This window comes from Eschscholzia californica, unplaced genomic scaffold (genome assembly GCF_041429995.1).
Source record: "Eschscholzia californica isolate CP2 unplaced genomic scaffold, dmEscCali1.0.p SCAF_3, whole genome shotgun sequence".
NCBI lineage: Eukaryota > Viridiplantae > Streptophyta > Magnoliopsida > Ranunculales > Papaveraceae > Eschscholzia > Eschscholzia californica.
Window position 1 is genome coordinate 18,717,664 of NW_028238420.1, and position 12,488 is coordinate 18,730,151.

General features: G+C 38.1%; 1 protein-coding gene across 1 annotated transcript; it reads right to left on the reverse strand.

The window, feature by feature from the left end:
• Positions 1–11,592: 11,592 nt before the first annotated feature.
• LOC147548847 (GDSL esterase/lipase At1g28570-like) lies at positions 11,593–12,382 on the reverse strand (the record flags this gene model as incomplete). The annotated part of the gene is made up of 2 exons (XM_086668132.1): positions 11,593–12,203; positions 12,301–12,382. Coding segments are annotated over 2 exons (693 nt in total), but the record flags the coding sequence as incomplete, so codon positions are not given.
• Between the last annotated feature and the right edge of the window lie 106 nt (positions 12,383–12,488).

A 12,488-nucleotide genomic window follows, 5' to 3' on the forward strand; every position in this document is an offset into this window, starting at 1 on the left:
AAACAATTTAAGTCAACAACACATGACAAGTCAGAAGGGATGATGCTCATAGTAGATCCTCACGTGGATCGCAATCTCAAACAAGCAAATAAAAATAATAATTAACAAACATAGACTCACCACTAGAAGGTATCTACCTAGGAGATACATTGTCTAAAGAACAGAAACCATGTGAATTACCGCAATAAATTCGTCCATCGGAGACTGTTCTGACACCTTGTACGAAAACAATCATAACTTCTCACTCGAACATCGAATTAATGAACCGTTTGAACTACTAAAAAGTAGACGAACAGACCTTTCCAACCGTATAAGAATCACACTTATATTCATTATATATATACACCAGATTCAATTTTAATATAACCCGACGTGCAGTAGACACTGTTCTGACACCTTGTACGAAAACTATCGTAACTCTTCACTCAGAACTCGGATTAACGAACCGTTTGAACTACTAGAAAGTAGACAAACTGACCTTTCCAAACATATAAGTATCACACCGAGATTCATCATATATCAATACCAGATGTAAGTTGAATATAGACCGAAATACTGTCCTCTCTACATGTTTTATGAAATTTTAGATAAAACTAATCTCTAGGCCATTGAGTCGTTCTTTCATGTGATTAAAAATACTATAACTATCATTGAATAAATTGAAAGAGCCTACAAAAAAATTAGGAGATAGGAAATATACCTCTTTTCGCCTTAGATGACTTTAAGACCACAACCATGGCTTGTTCTTTCACTAGAGAACTCTATTTCCATCACTTTTCTTCTTTATTCCTCATCCCTTCACTAAGGAGCGGCTGCACCCTCTTTCTTTTCTATAGGGTTTCCTCAAAAGTGAAGAGAAATAGGGTTTTTAAACCCACCAGTATTTCATCTAAACAAAACGGATCTAGACTTTTATTATTTCCACCCAATTTGGTATATCAAGAAAATAGGGGTGTTACAATCTTCCACCCTAAAAAGAGGATTTCGTCCTCGAAATCAAACATACCACAATCACAAACAATATGCAATCAAGTGTAGCAAATGCTAGAACATAAATGTTATACAAGCACAAGAAATACAACACAACTGAAGTCAACCTGTTACACGGTTGAAAAGATTCATACAATACAACTTCCCTTTTGGAGGGGCATAACCAATTTTTGAGGTCCACAAGATAGCTTCACTTAGCATCCGTGTTTGCATCGACTTAAACCTCTCAATAAACCATTGATACCTCCCAAAGAGGGGATCCGTGCAACACGAGCACTTTACATTTGAGCAGGAGGCGAGCCAACCTCTAGTTGGTAAATTATTTCTCAAACTAGAAGTATGTGGTCCACAAGAATGAACTTGTGTTTGCATCGATCATCCTGTCGAGCCAACCACTTATGGACTACAACCGTCAATCCATATTAGAACCTAAGCTCCTAGTCCACTAGGTTGTCCAATATCACATTGACAAACCCGTGTATGCAATCGACCCACATGTCGAGCCAACCAGTCTTACTTCAATTTATTACTTCTCAAACTAGAAGTATGTGGTCCACAAGAATGAACTTGTGTTTGCATCGATCATCCTGTCGAGCCAACCACCGATCACTTATGGATTATAACCGTCAATCCATATTAGAACTCAAACCCCTAGTCCACAGGGTTGTCCAATATCACATTGACAAGCCCGTGTTTGCAATCGACCCACATGTCGAGCCAACCAGTCTTAGTTCAATCCATTAACGAAACTCAAGATTATGGTCCACCAAGTTATCCAATATCGCATTAATAACTAGTGTTTGCAATCGATCCACATGTCGAGCCAACCATTCTTGGTTCAATCCAATAAGTAGAACTTAAAATCATGGTCAACGAAGTTGTCCACTATCACGACAACAAACTCGTGTTTGCATCGACCCACATGTCGAGCCAACCATTCTCAGTTAACATTTTCTTATCGAAACAAATTTTTAAGTTAATTCATAATCAACTGATACACTATCACCCAACACACATTCAAACAACCCAAAACCCCATAAAAGTAGGGATTTTCAGTACCCTCATGTATATCATAAATATATGTATTGCTACAATCACAATCACATACCTTAGGTTTGACATCACGGTCAAATAGGACATTTACTCGCACGCATCACAAACAAAAAGTACATCACATCAATAGCGATTATCCTTCCCATGGAAAATTTGCACTCACAATTTAGATTCCGAAAACACAAAGACAACTTCTTTCAAGTTTTCACAAGAAAGCAATTCCAAAAGCACATTCTAGATTCAACCAGTTGTGCAAGATACTAATTAAAGTGTTCCTAACAATGACGTGTCTAACGACGACAATCAAACCCACAATACAATCCTAGGACCACTAAACCTAGAGCTCTGATACCACTTTGTAGCGTCCCAAATCCCAAATCTCAAGCTAACCGCCTTGAAATCGAAGATTTGAGACCTTCAAACTGGATCCACGAGCAACACCTACCATGAGTGCACAATCAATACCTGAAAAATAAAATAGCTGGGTTAAAACCCAACTGTAGTAGATTTCCTCAAACCTAAGTCTCGGGTAGGCAAGCTCAATCCCCAATCAAGAAAGCATTGCATTCATTTTCATTATTGGCATTATCTGAAATTTAACGGTGAATACTAACATAATATATCAGATTTATCCAATCCCTCTCGAAACTAATAATTTATGTCCTTTGATTAATTATTTGGTTTTCCGGTTCTCGTATTTTAATCTAACACTAACCCTGATAATACAACGATCCTTCCTTTTTTTTCAGCAGATAGAAAATATCATGCCTTTAAATATGGTAAACCTTTATAGCCACAAACTTGACATGTACGTCGACAAACACATTATGTCGAAAGACACAATCATCAAACTCTCGTTTAGGTATCTCAGACCAATACACAACAAACATTGACTCTTATCAAGAACTACAAACAAGCTCACCAAACAATTTAAGTCAACAACACATGACAAGTCAGAAGGGATGATGCTCATAGTAGATCCTCACGTGGATCGCAATCTCAAACAAGCAAATAAAAATAATAATTAACAAACATAGACTCACCACTAGAAGGTATCTACCTAGGAGATACATTGTCTAAAGAACAGAAACCATGTGAATTATCGCAATAAATTCGTCCATCGGAGACTGTTCTAACACCTTGTACGAAAATAATCATAACTTCTCACTCGAACATCGGATTAATGAACTGTTTGAACTACTAAAAAGTAGACAAACAGACCTTTCCAACTGTATAAGAATCACACTTAGATTCATTATATATATACAGCAGATTCAATTTTAATATAAACCGACGTGCAGTAGACACTGTTCTGACACCTTGTACGAAAACTATCGTAACTCTTCACTCGGAACTCGGATTAACGAACCGTTTGAACTAATAGAAAGTAGACAAACTGACCTTTCCAAACATATAGGAATCAGACCGAGATTATTCATATATCAATACCAGATGTAAGTTGAATTTAGACCGAAATACTGTCCTCTCTACATGTTGTATGAAATTCTTGATAAAACTAATCTCTAGGCCATTTAATCGTTCTTTCATGTGATTAAAAATACTATACCTATCATGGAATAAATTGAAAGAGCCTACAAAAAAATTAGGAGATAGGAAATATACCTCTTTTCGCCTTAGATGACTTTAATACCTCAACCATGGCTTGTTCTCTCACTAGAGAACTCTATTTCCATCACTTTTCTTCTTTATTCCTCATCCCTTCACTAAAGAGCGGCTGCACCCTCCTTCTTTTCTATAGGGTTTCCTCAAAAGTGAAGAGAAATAGGGTTTTTTAACCCACCAGTATTTCATCTAAACAAAACTGACCTAGACTTTTATTATTTCCACCCAATTTGGTATATCAAGAAAATAGGGGTGTTACTCCTTTTGATGCAAAAGCCAGAGCAGAACTATTACTGTTGGAAAGATTGCTAATAGTAAACCAAAAAGCACTACCCAACTCATACATATATATTGTATGTGGCAATTGAAGCCGAAAAAACCTGAACATTTACTTCTACAAGATTTTCCAGTTATGAAATCTATGAGACCATCACCCATAATTCTTCATATGCTTCCAATAGAGTTAAAAATTCCATTCGCACGACAGTTCAAGAGGAGTCTGAGATCCATTATCAAGAATAGTAGCTGTGGTGGTGAACTGACACTCTGCTCTATCAACTTCATTAAAATCAGAGTCCTTGAAGATAGCCGAACAAACATATTTTGCGACTTATTTAATTGTGGGATACAGATTAAATGAGCGGACAGCTACTTCCTCTGCTTTCATTATAAAAAATTGTTCCTCTGTAAGTGTAATGCCTTTTGAGCAGTCAAATGTTAAGCTGTACGATGCCTCCAACTTACAAATGTTCTTTGCTATTACTGTGGCCACACCAAATTGAGTAAGGTCTTTAAAAGTTATGATTTTCTCAGGACTCCTTTGAAAGACGTATTCTATATCATTAGTATTAAGTTCTATGTTGTTCTTTGTGAGCATTGTGTGTTCGGGAAGGCACACAGGGTGACGTTCTCTAGAAGCAAGCACAGAAGCAAAGAGGTATTAGACTACGTACATACCGATGTCTGGGGACCAGCAAAGTTACCTTCCAAGGGTGGTTCCAGGTATTTTGTTACATTCGTTGATGATCATTCGAGATTTGTCTAGCTTTATTTTCTGAAGCATAAGAATGACGTATTCAACACGTTCCTGGTGTGGAAAGCAATGGTTGAGAACAAAACTAGTCGAAAGCTGAAGACGTTAAGATCGGATAATGGGACCGAGTACACAGATGGGGCATTCAAGGAGTTTTGTAATCAGGAAGGCATTGTGAGGCACTGGACAGTAGTAAACACACCTCAACAGAATGGAGTCGCAGAGAGATTGAACCGTACACTACTTGAGAAGGCTAGATGTATGCGCTCCAATTCGGGATTAGGCGTAGAATGGTGGGCAGAATCTGTTGCTACAGCTTGTTATATTGTGAACAGGTCTCCACATTCTTCTTTAGATGGCGGCATACCTTACGAGGTGTGGTCAGGTGAACATGCAGATTATGGGAGACTTAAGATTTTTGATTGTACGGCCTATTACCATGTTAAAGGTAACAAACTTGACAATAGAGCAAAGAAGGCAATTTTCTTAGGATATGCTACAGGAGTCAAGGGTTATCGGCTATGGTGTACGGAAGACAAGAAGTTTGTAAGCAGCAGAGATGTGGTGTTTGATGAGTCATCTATTGTAGCTATGGCGAAAGCTACGGTGCCTAGTTGTGGTGATGTTGGGTCTACTAAAGCTCAAGTAGTGGAAGTAGAAGCCGAAGACCAACAGGTTTCTAGGAATCATGATCAGGTGGAGCATCAGGATAATACTCAGGATGAGGAAATTGATGAACCCGATCATGAGGAGGTTCAAGGGGAAGGTACACAAGTTTTACAACAACAACAGCTGGATGTTTCGGTACACACTAGGCCGAAACGGTTATATAAGCCGGTACAGAGGTTAGGGTCAGATAAACCTCTTAGGCATTACGGACAGGCAAATGTGGTTGAATAGGCGCTCTCGGTGGAAGACGACGAGCCGGTCACCTTCAAACAAGCTATCACCGCGGCGGAAAGAGAGAGTTGGTTGGTTGCTATGCAAGAAGAGATGGAGTCTCTTCACAAGAACAAGACATGGGAGGTTGTCCCATTGCCCGAAGGTAAGTCTGTTATTGGTTGTAAATGGGTGTACAAGAAGAAAGAGGATTCTTCCGAGATCAAGGGTACAAGGTATAAGGCAAGACTAGTGGCCAAGGGTTATGCACAGAAAGAAGGGGTCGACTACAATGAGATTTTCTCACCGGTCGTGAAACATACTTCTATTCGGGTGCTATTGAGTATTGTTGCTCACAGTGATCTTGAGCTGGAACAACTCGATGTTAAAACCGCCTTCTTACATGGAGATTTGGAAGAAGAAATTTATATGGCTCAACCTGAGGATACAAGGTTGAGGGTAAAGAAAATCAAGTATGTCGTTTGAGGAAGTCTCTTTACGGATTGAAACAATCCCCTCGCCAATGGTACAAACGATTTGATTTTTTTATGCTAAAGCATGGTTTTCGCAGAAGTGACTATGATTGTTGTGTGTATACATCAAGAAGCTTCGCGAAGGTGATTTTATTTATCTCCTTTTGTATGTGGATGACATGCTTATTGCTTCTCGAAGCATGGTGGAGATAGATAAGTTAAAATCTCAACTCAGTCAAGAGTTTGAGATGAAAGACATGGGCGCTGCAAAGAAGATACTGGGAATGGAGATTAAGAGAGAGCGGTCAAGTAAGAAATTGTACTTGACTCAGAAAGGTAACATCGAATGAGTAGTTTCTCGGTTCGGGATGCAGAATGCGAAGGCGGTGTCAACACCTTTGGCACCACACTTCAGGCTCTCGGGAAGACAATCTCCCACTACTACGGTGGAGAAGGATCATATGGATCGTGTAACGTATGCTAGTGCAGTTGGCAGTTTGATGTACGCTATGGTGTGTACTCGTCCAGATATTTCACAGGCAGTCAGTGTGGTTAGTAGGTTTATGGCAAACCCGGGGAAGACACATTGGGAAGTTGTGAAGTGGGTCTTGAGGTACTTAAAGGATACCGTTGATACGGGTTTGTGCTTTGGTGGAGACACATGTCAGGTAAGCGGTTATGTTGACTCGGATTATGCTGGCGATCTAGATAAAAGAAGATCTACTACTGGTTATGTATTTAGGGTACATGGTGCTCCAGTTAGTTGGCGATCGATGTTACAATCTACAGTTGCGTTATCTACTACGGAGGTCGAGTATATGGCTATGACCGAGGGTGTGAAGAAAGCATTGTGGTTGTGGGGTCTTCTGGATTATTGATGGGCCTAGAAGGTTACCCTAAATAGGTCTACACCCGCAAGTGCACGGGTGTCAAGTTGTAATAAATTCCGGTAAGACCGGTTCGTTCCTCAGAGACTAGTTGAACCTATTCTAAAATTAGGAAGTAATAGGATTTTAAAATGATTTGGTTTTGGTTTTTAAAATAAAATATTAAAATATTAAAATAAAATTACGGAAAGAAAATAATTACAAATGATACAAGGAACTCAAATGGGGGAGAGCCTAGGATTTTCTGAATCCGTCTTCCTAACAATTCTAACGACAAATTAATTTTGGTCTGATTAGATAGTTCTTTATATAACTCAGGTTTTCAGTCCATGGACGGTCTAAAAACCCGGAAGATATTATCGTTAAAATAATAAAAACTGTAATAAATTTATCATTAGAATAATTATTGAAACTTCATCTAAAACCCTAGATATAAAATTAGTTCTTCATAATAAAGGATGGAAGCTTAACTATATAGAAAAAGAAGAGATAATTAGAAAAGTTGGATTTCTTACTGATTTTTGTAGCCAAACAGAGCCTAAGGAATTGAATTTCTTTTGTTTTTCTGAAATCTGCCAAACGCACCCTCTGGGAAAACGATTTTCTCGTCTTCCCGGAAATGGTTTCCCTCTGGGAAATTTATTTTCTCACCTTCTTCAACTATCTTTCTCTCTCTAACTTTCTGTTTCTTTTCTCTTAACCTCTTTCTCTCACTATAATCTCTGTTAATCTCTCTCTTTCTCACTTAAAATAGATACAAAAATCAAAAGTATGAAAGAATGAAGATACTCTCTGTTTTTATTTCAAAACTAAATCTTTACATCTCTCTCTCTCTCTAACTTTGTAACATCAATCTCTCTCTGTTCTTTGTAATCTCTTTCTCTCTCACTAAGAAACAGAAATAAAAAGAATACAAGAAAAATTGAAAAGAAAACAAATAATAGAAACAAGCTTGAGATGATGATGATTTCTCTCTCTCTCTCTCTCTCTCTATCTCTCTCTGTAATTCTTGTTTAGTTGAGCTCGAGAGGTTGATTCCCCCAACCGAGATGCCTCCATCTTCTTCACTGTTCTTCTTTTATAAAGAGAAGAAGAAAATATTCAATAGCTAGCAGTTCACTCCTTCCTTCTTAGCTCGTGATTTCTTCTCTCCAAAAAATATCTAATCCAATATCTCCTATTATCTCTCCTTCCATCAATTTGATTGTTACCATATAATCTTCAATCGAATCCTCCATCTATCTCTTTATCCATCTCGGTGATATTTTGGATACAAGCCGAGAAGATCAATGTCTATCTTTTATTCACATTCTCTTTCCCTCTCTGTGAAAATCGCTATCAATCTCTCCATCTCTTTCCTTTTTATGCTCTCTGTATCTTCTTTCCTTTTTTTCTTTCTAAACTTCCAAATCTCCAACCCTTTCTCTCTCTAGTTTCAACAAAATATATATATTGTTTTCTTAATTATAAAATGAAGGATAAAGTGAAAAGGAAACTTCTCAATCACGTGAAGTTGCCTGGCAAGAGTGTGGAGGAGATAAGGTGTAGTATGGGCCCCACCAGTGGAAGTTATCAAATAAGAGATGATCCAGTAAATTGAGGATCGTATGAAGGTGCTACAACGCAATTAAAGTATAACGCCATGTGCACGTGGAGAGCTGAGACCGTCCAATGTCTGATGATGTACAGTAGCCTTATCCTTGCGGATGTATACTATCTTACGCTCCAGTAAACCCTGAGATACAGTCGTGATCCCGAACGTAGCCCTTAGACGAAGAAGTAGCGGCTCTGATATGCGCCACGTGTTGCTGAATTGTTGTTTGCTGACCTTAGGTCAATCGACTTGGACCACAACTTTGACTAGCTCTATTTCGCACATCCGGACTCCGATTTGACTTTCGTTTTCGCCATTGGATTCACCTCGGATTCTACTTTCATTCGAACATCAAAAATTTCCAATTCACCAGACTATCATAATCTCCAAATGACTAAAATGCCCATGGACCGGTCTTTCTCCTGATTTTATCCGATTTTCGCGCTAAACTCCATAAAAGACACCTGAGAATGAGAAACAAATAATTCATCAGAGTAACTGCTCGAAATGGACTAACTAACCCAATTTAGCAGAATCAGATGAGACATTTTCATGGCTCATCAATTATCTAGGGATTAAGCAGGAGTGTGTAGAGGTATGGTGTGATAGTCAAAGTGCGATTCACTTGGCGAAGAATCAGGTTCATCATGCTCGTACTAAGCATATCGATGTCAGGTATCACTTTGTACGGGATGTCGTAGAGGAAGGTGATGTTTCTCTCATGAAGGTTCACACAGATGAGAATCCCGCGGACATGTTGACTAAAGTGGTGACGTGTAGCAAGTTTCAGCATTGCCTGGAATTGCTACAAATCGGCTCGTGTTAAGTTGCCTAAAAGGGCGTAATGGCAACAAGGTAATCTTTATGTGAAGGGTTGGTAGAACTACGGTAGGCTTGATCCTATAAAAGGGTACGTAGGCAACCATGGTCATATGGTGCAGTCGGATGAAGTTACAAGAAGCAGATATATCTTACAAGGAGTAGAGCTGGTGTTCGTCCAAAATTTGAAGTATATCAAATTGTGTACGAGGTGGAGAATTGTGAGAGTCGGTGGTAATCTCCAATTGGAGTCGGTTGGTTTCTAATTCTCACCAACTGAATCCAATTTGAAGTTAGTTTCTAGTTCTCAAATTGGAGTCGGTCTCCAATTGGGACATAGTAGTCGACCTACACTATGTATAAATAGAGGGTTAAGTTCTTTGTAACAACATCACCAACACAAACAACAACAACTCTTCTTTAGAGAGAGTTAGAGTGTGAGCAAGTGAGAGAGAAATTTTGTTCATAGTCTTAAGCGGTGTTTAATTTCTCGGTCGTCGAAGATTTAGTATAGAAGGCTATTACTATACAGTACCATCTTGAGACGAACTTGCGGGTTGTGTGAGTCGTCTTCATCTATCCTTCAATAAAGATTTCTTGTTCGCCCGAGGACGTAGGCTTTAAAGTCGGACCTCGTTAAATTCTGTTTGCATATTTAGTTTTGGCATAGCTTTTCGATTAATCTTCACAATCGGATCAGTTTCTAGGATAGGTTCGATAGCTTCCGCGACTTTTAGTACTAACACACTTGTTATTCGCTAACCTTCGGTATTTCATGATTGTCAAGATGACGATTTTACGGTAATCAGGTGACTCAATTGTGTTTTACCACACACAATTGTGTTTTACCACACACAATTGGCTAAGAAATGCCTTAATTGAAAGGGAATGAAAACAAGAAAATGAATTGATGGTGTAGAACATATTCTGGACAAACAATGACAAATCAAAAAACAAACGCCTTAGACAAAAAAAAAACAGGACAATCGTCCACCACTTTTTGTTGCAGTGATAGGACACTCCGAAAACTTGTGAGGTCATGGGATCAAATCTTTAGTGGAAGCAGTTTGTCACATAATTTATCTTATGTAGTTAAGACATAAGTTAGGTTAGAGATACCTAGGGGCGAGAGACAACTCTCTCTAAGAAACTCGGCAAAATAGTCCAGTGTAACTTCGGGAGAAGGGAGTATGGCCTTAATGAAAGGTCTTTGAATGGTTTTTAAGGCTCACGACACCTTCAATGGTTGCAGTTATAGTGCTTATTCAATTCATAATGTATATTCATATTATATATCTATGCAATATATCCAGGGGATTTACTTAAGGATTAATCCTCTAAATATATTCAGGGGATTAATGTCTATTTAGACACAATCAGATCCCCATTTCTCTTCTGAGAGACTATTTATGAATCTCAAATATTTACCTATTTCAATTTCTATACAGGTAAAATTGTCATGACAAATAATAACTTATTGGCCAGTCCTAGTATGTAATAATGTCTTGACTTGTTATAATATGTTGACAACATATATAACCACCCCAACTTATTATAAAATGACCAAGTCGAATTTGCAAACTACATTTCCTTTAATAATTTTGGACATTACTTATAAAATCTCCCAAATTTTCACAATAGTTACCTTGTCGTTTCTTTAGTACTTTTTTCAACCTCAAAAGAATGTAGATTTACTTTTAGTTTACCCTCCACAGAGACGAAACCAAAATTTTTGGTCAAAACTTAAAAGAAATTAAAATTTTACGTACATATAAATCTTGAAAACGCAATGTAGTTTGCAAATTTGACTTGGTCATTTTATAATAAGTTGGGTGCTTCTATATCATGCATATAGATCTTGAAAAGTTATTTCAACCAAAAAAAAAAGATCTTGAAAAGTTAAACAAAAATCATGACATTTCATGATATAGCATAGGACTGGCCAGTTCAGTTTGAGGGGTTTCAAAGGTTGAAGCACAAGTCAAGTTCAAATTGAGTTGGCTATGTTTGGTTAATTCGGAAAATCAATCGATATTGGTTTAAGCGATTAGGCTACAAGTTGACGAAATCAAAACTTAAACATTGACGAGAAATCTAGTAAATAAATACATGATGATTATGTAAAATTTGTCACTAGATTGAATCCACAGATAATTAATAACATATACTTCTTGATCAGCTAGCTAGTTGATCTTTCGTTTCTTCGAACCAGCAACTCCGAGAAGTAGGGAACCACTTACATTATGCATTGCTTGATCTCAGGAGGTCAAGTTTTGGATAGAAAAAGCTCCTCGCGATAATCCCATGAACGATAGCTTTATTAACTTCTTTAGTTAGATGGACTCCGTCCCAGTGAATGTACTTGCTTGGTTCTGAACAACAAACTGTATTCAAACTATAATGATGATATTTACTAATGTGGCAGCAAGCCTTCTCCAACCTATCCTTGTTAAACCCTATTAGAAGATGATTTCGTAGTAGAGCCATGTACGCCTTGTAGTAGTCAGCATATACGATTTGAACGTGAGGATGTTCGATACTTAGCTCCCTGAGTACTTGTTTTAAAAGATTATTATGAATCTTATAGAAGGCATTGAATGATTTTAGGCAGTGCCTGTTAGAAGAACAGTGACCATATTTCATGGGGTCATCACTATGGAACATTCTAAGATAACTTGGTTCACATCCTATTGGGAGAATTCCAGAAACTATTAGGTTTACAGCACCAGCATCAATCAATCTTGTTAATGCATCTTTTATGGACAGAATGACTTGAGGTATTACAGTAGCCGAGACCCCTTCTATGGTTTTGCCTTCGGAGAAAGTGCAGTAGTAGTCGGTGCTGCCGATGTCTCCCACCAAGTACATAGCCCTTTTGAGCTTCTTTTTAGATTCGTTGAGGTTGGAACATATAAAGGTGAGGTGGGTTATGAAGCAGCCGACTTGAACATTGATAGAAGAGTTGGTGGTGTGAAGTCGCTCCATCTACCGCGAAGTTAGCTCCATAGTTGAATTTGGAGTGTTCTTTTTTTTAGATATGGTTTTGGTGATGGTAGATGAAAGGCATAAGCCAAGTAGTATAGGATGAGTAAACCATCGGAGTTTCGGTGGAGATGATGGTGAGACTGTGGATTAAC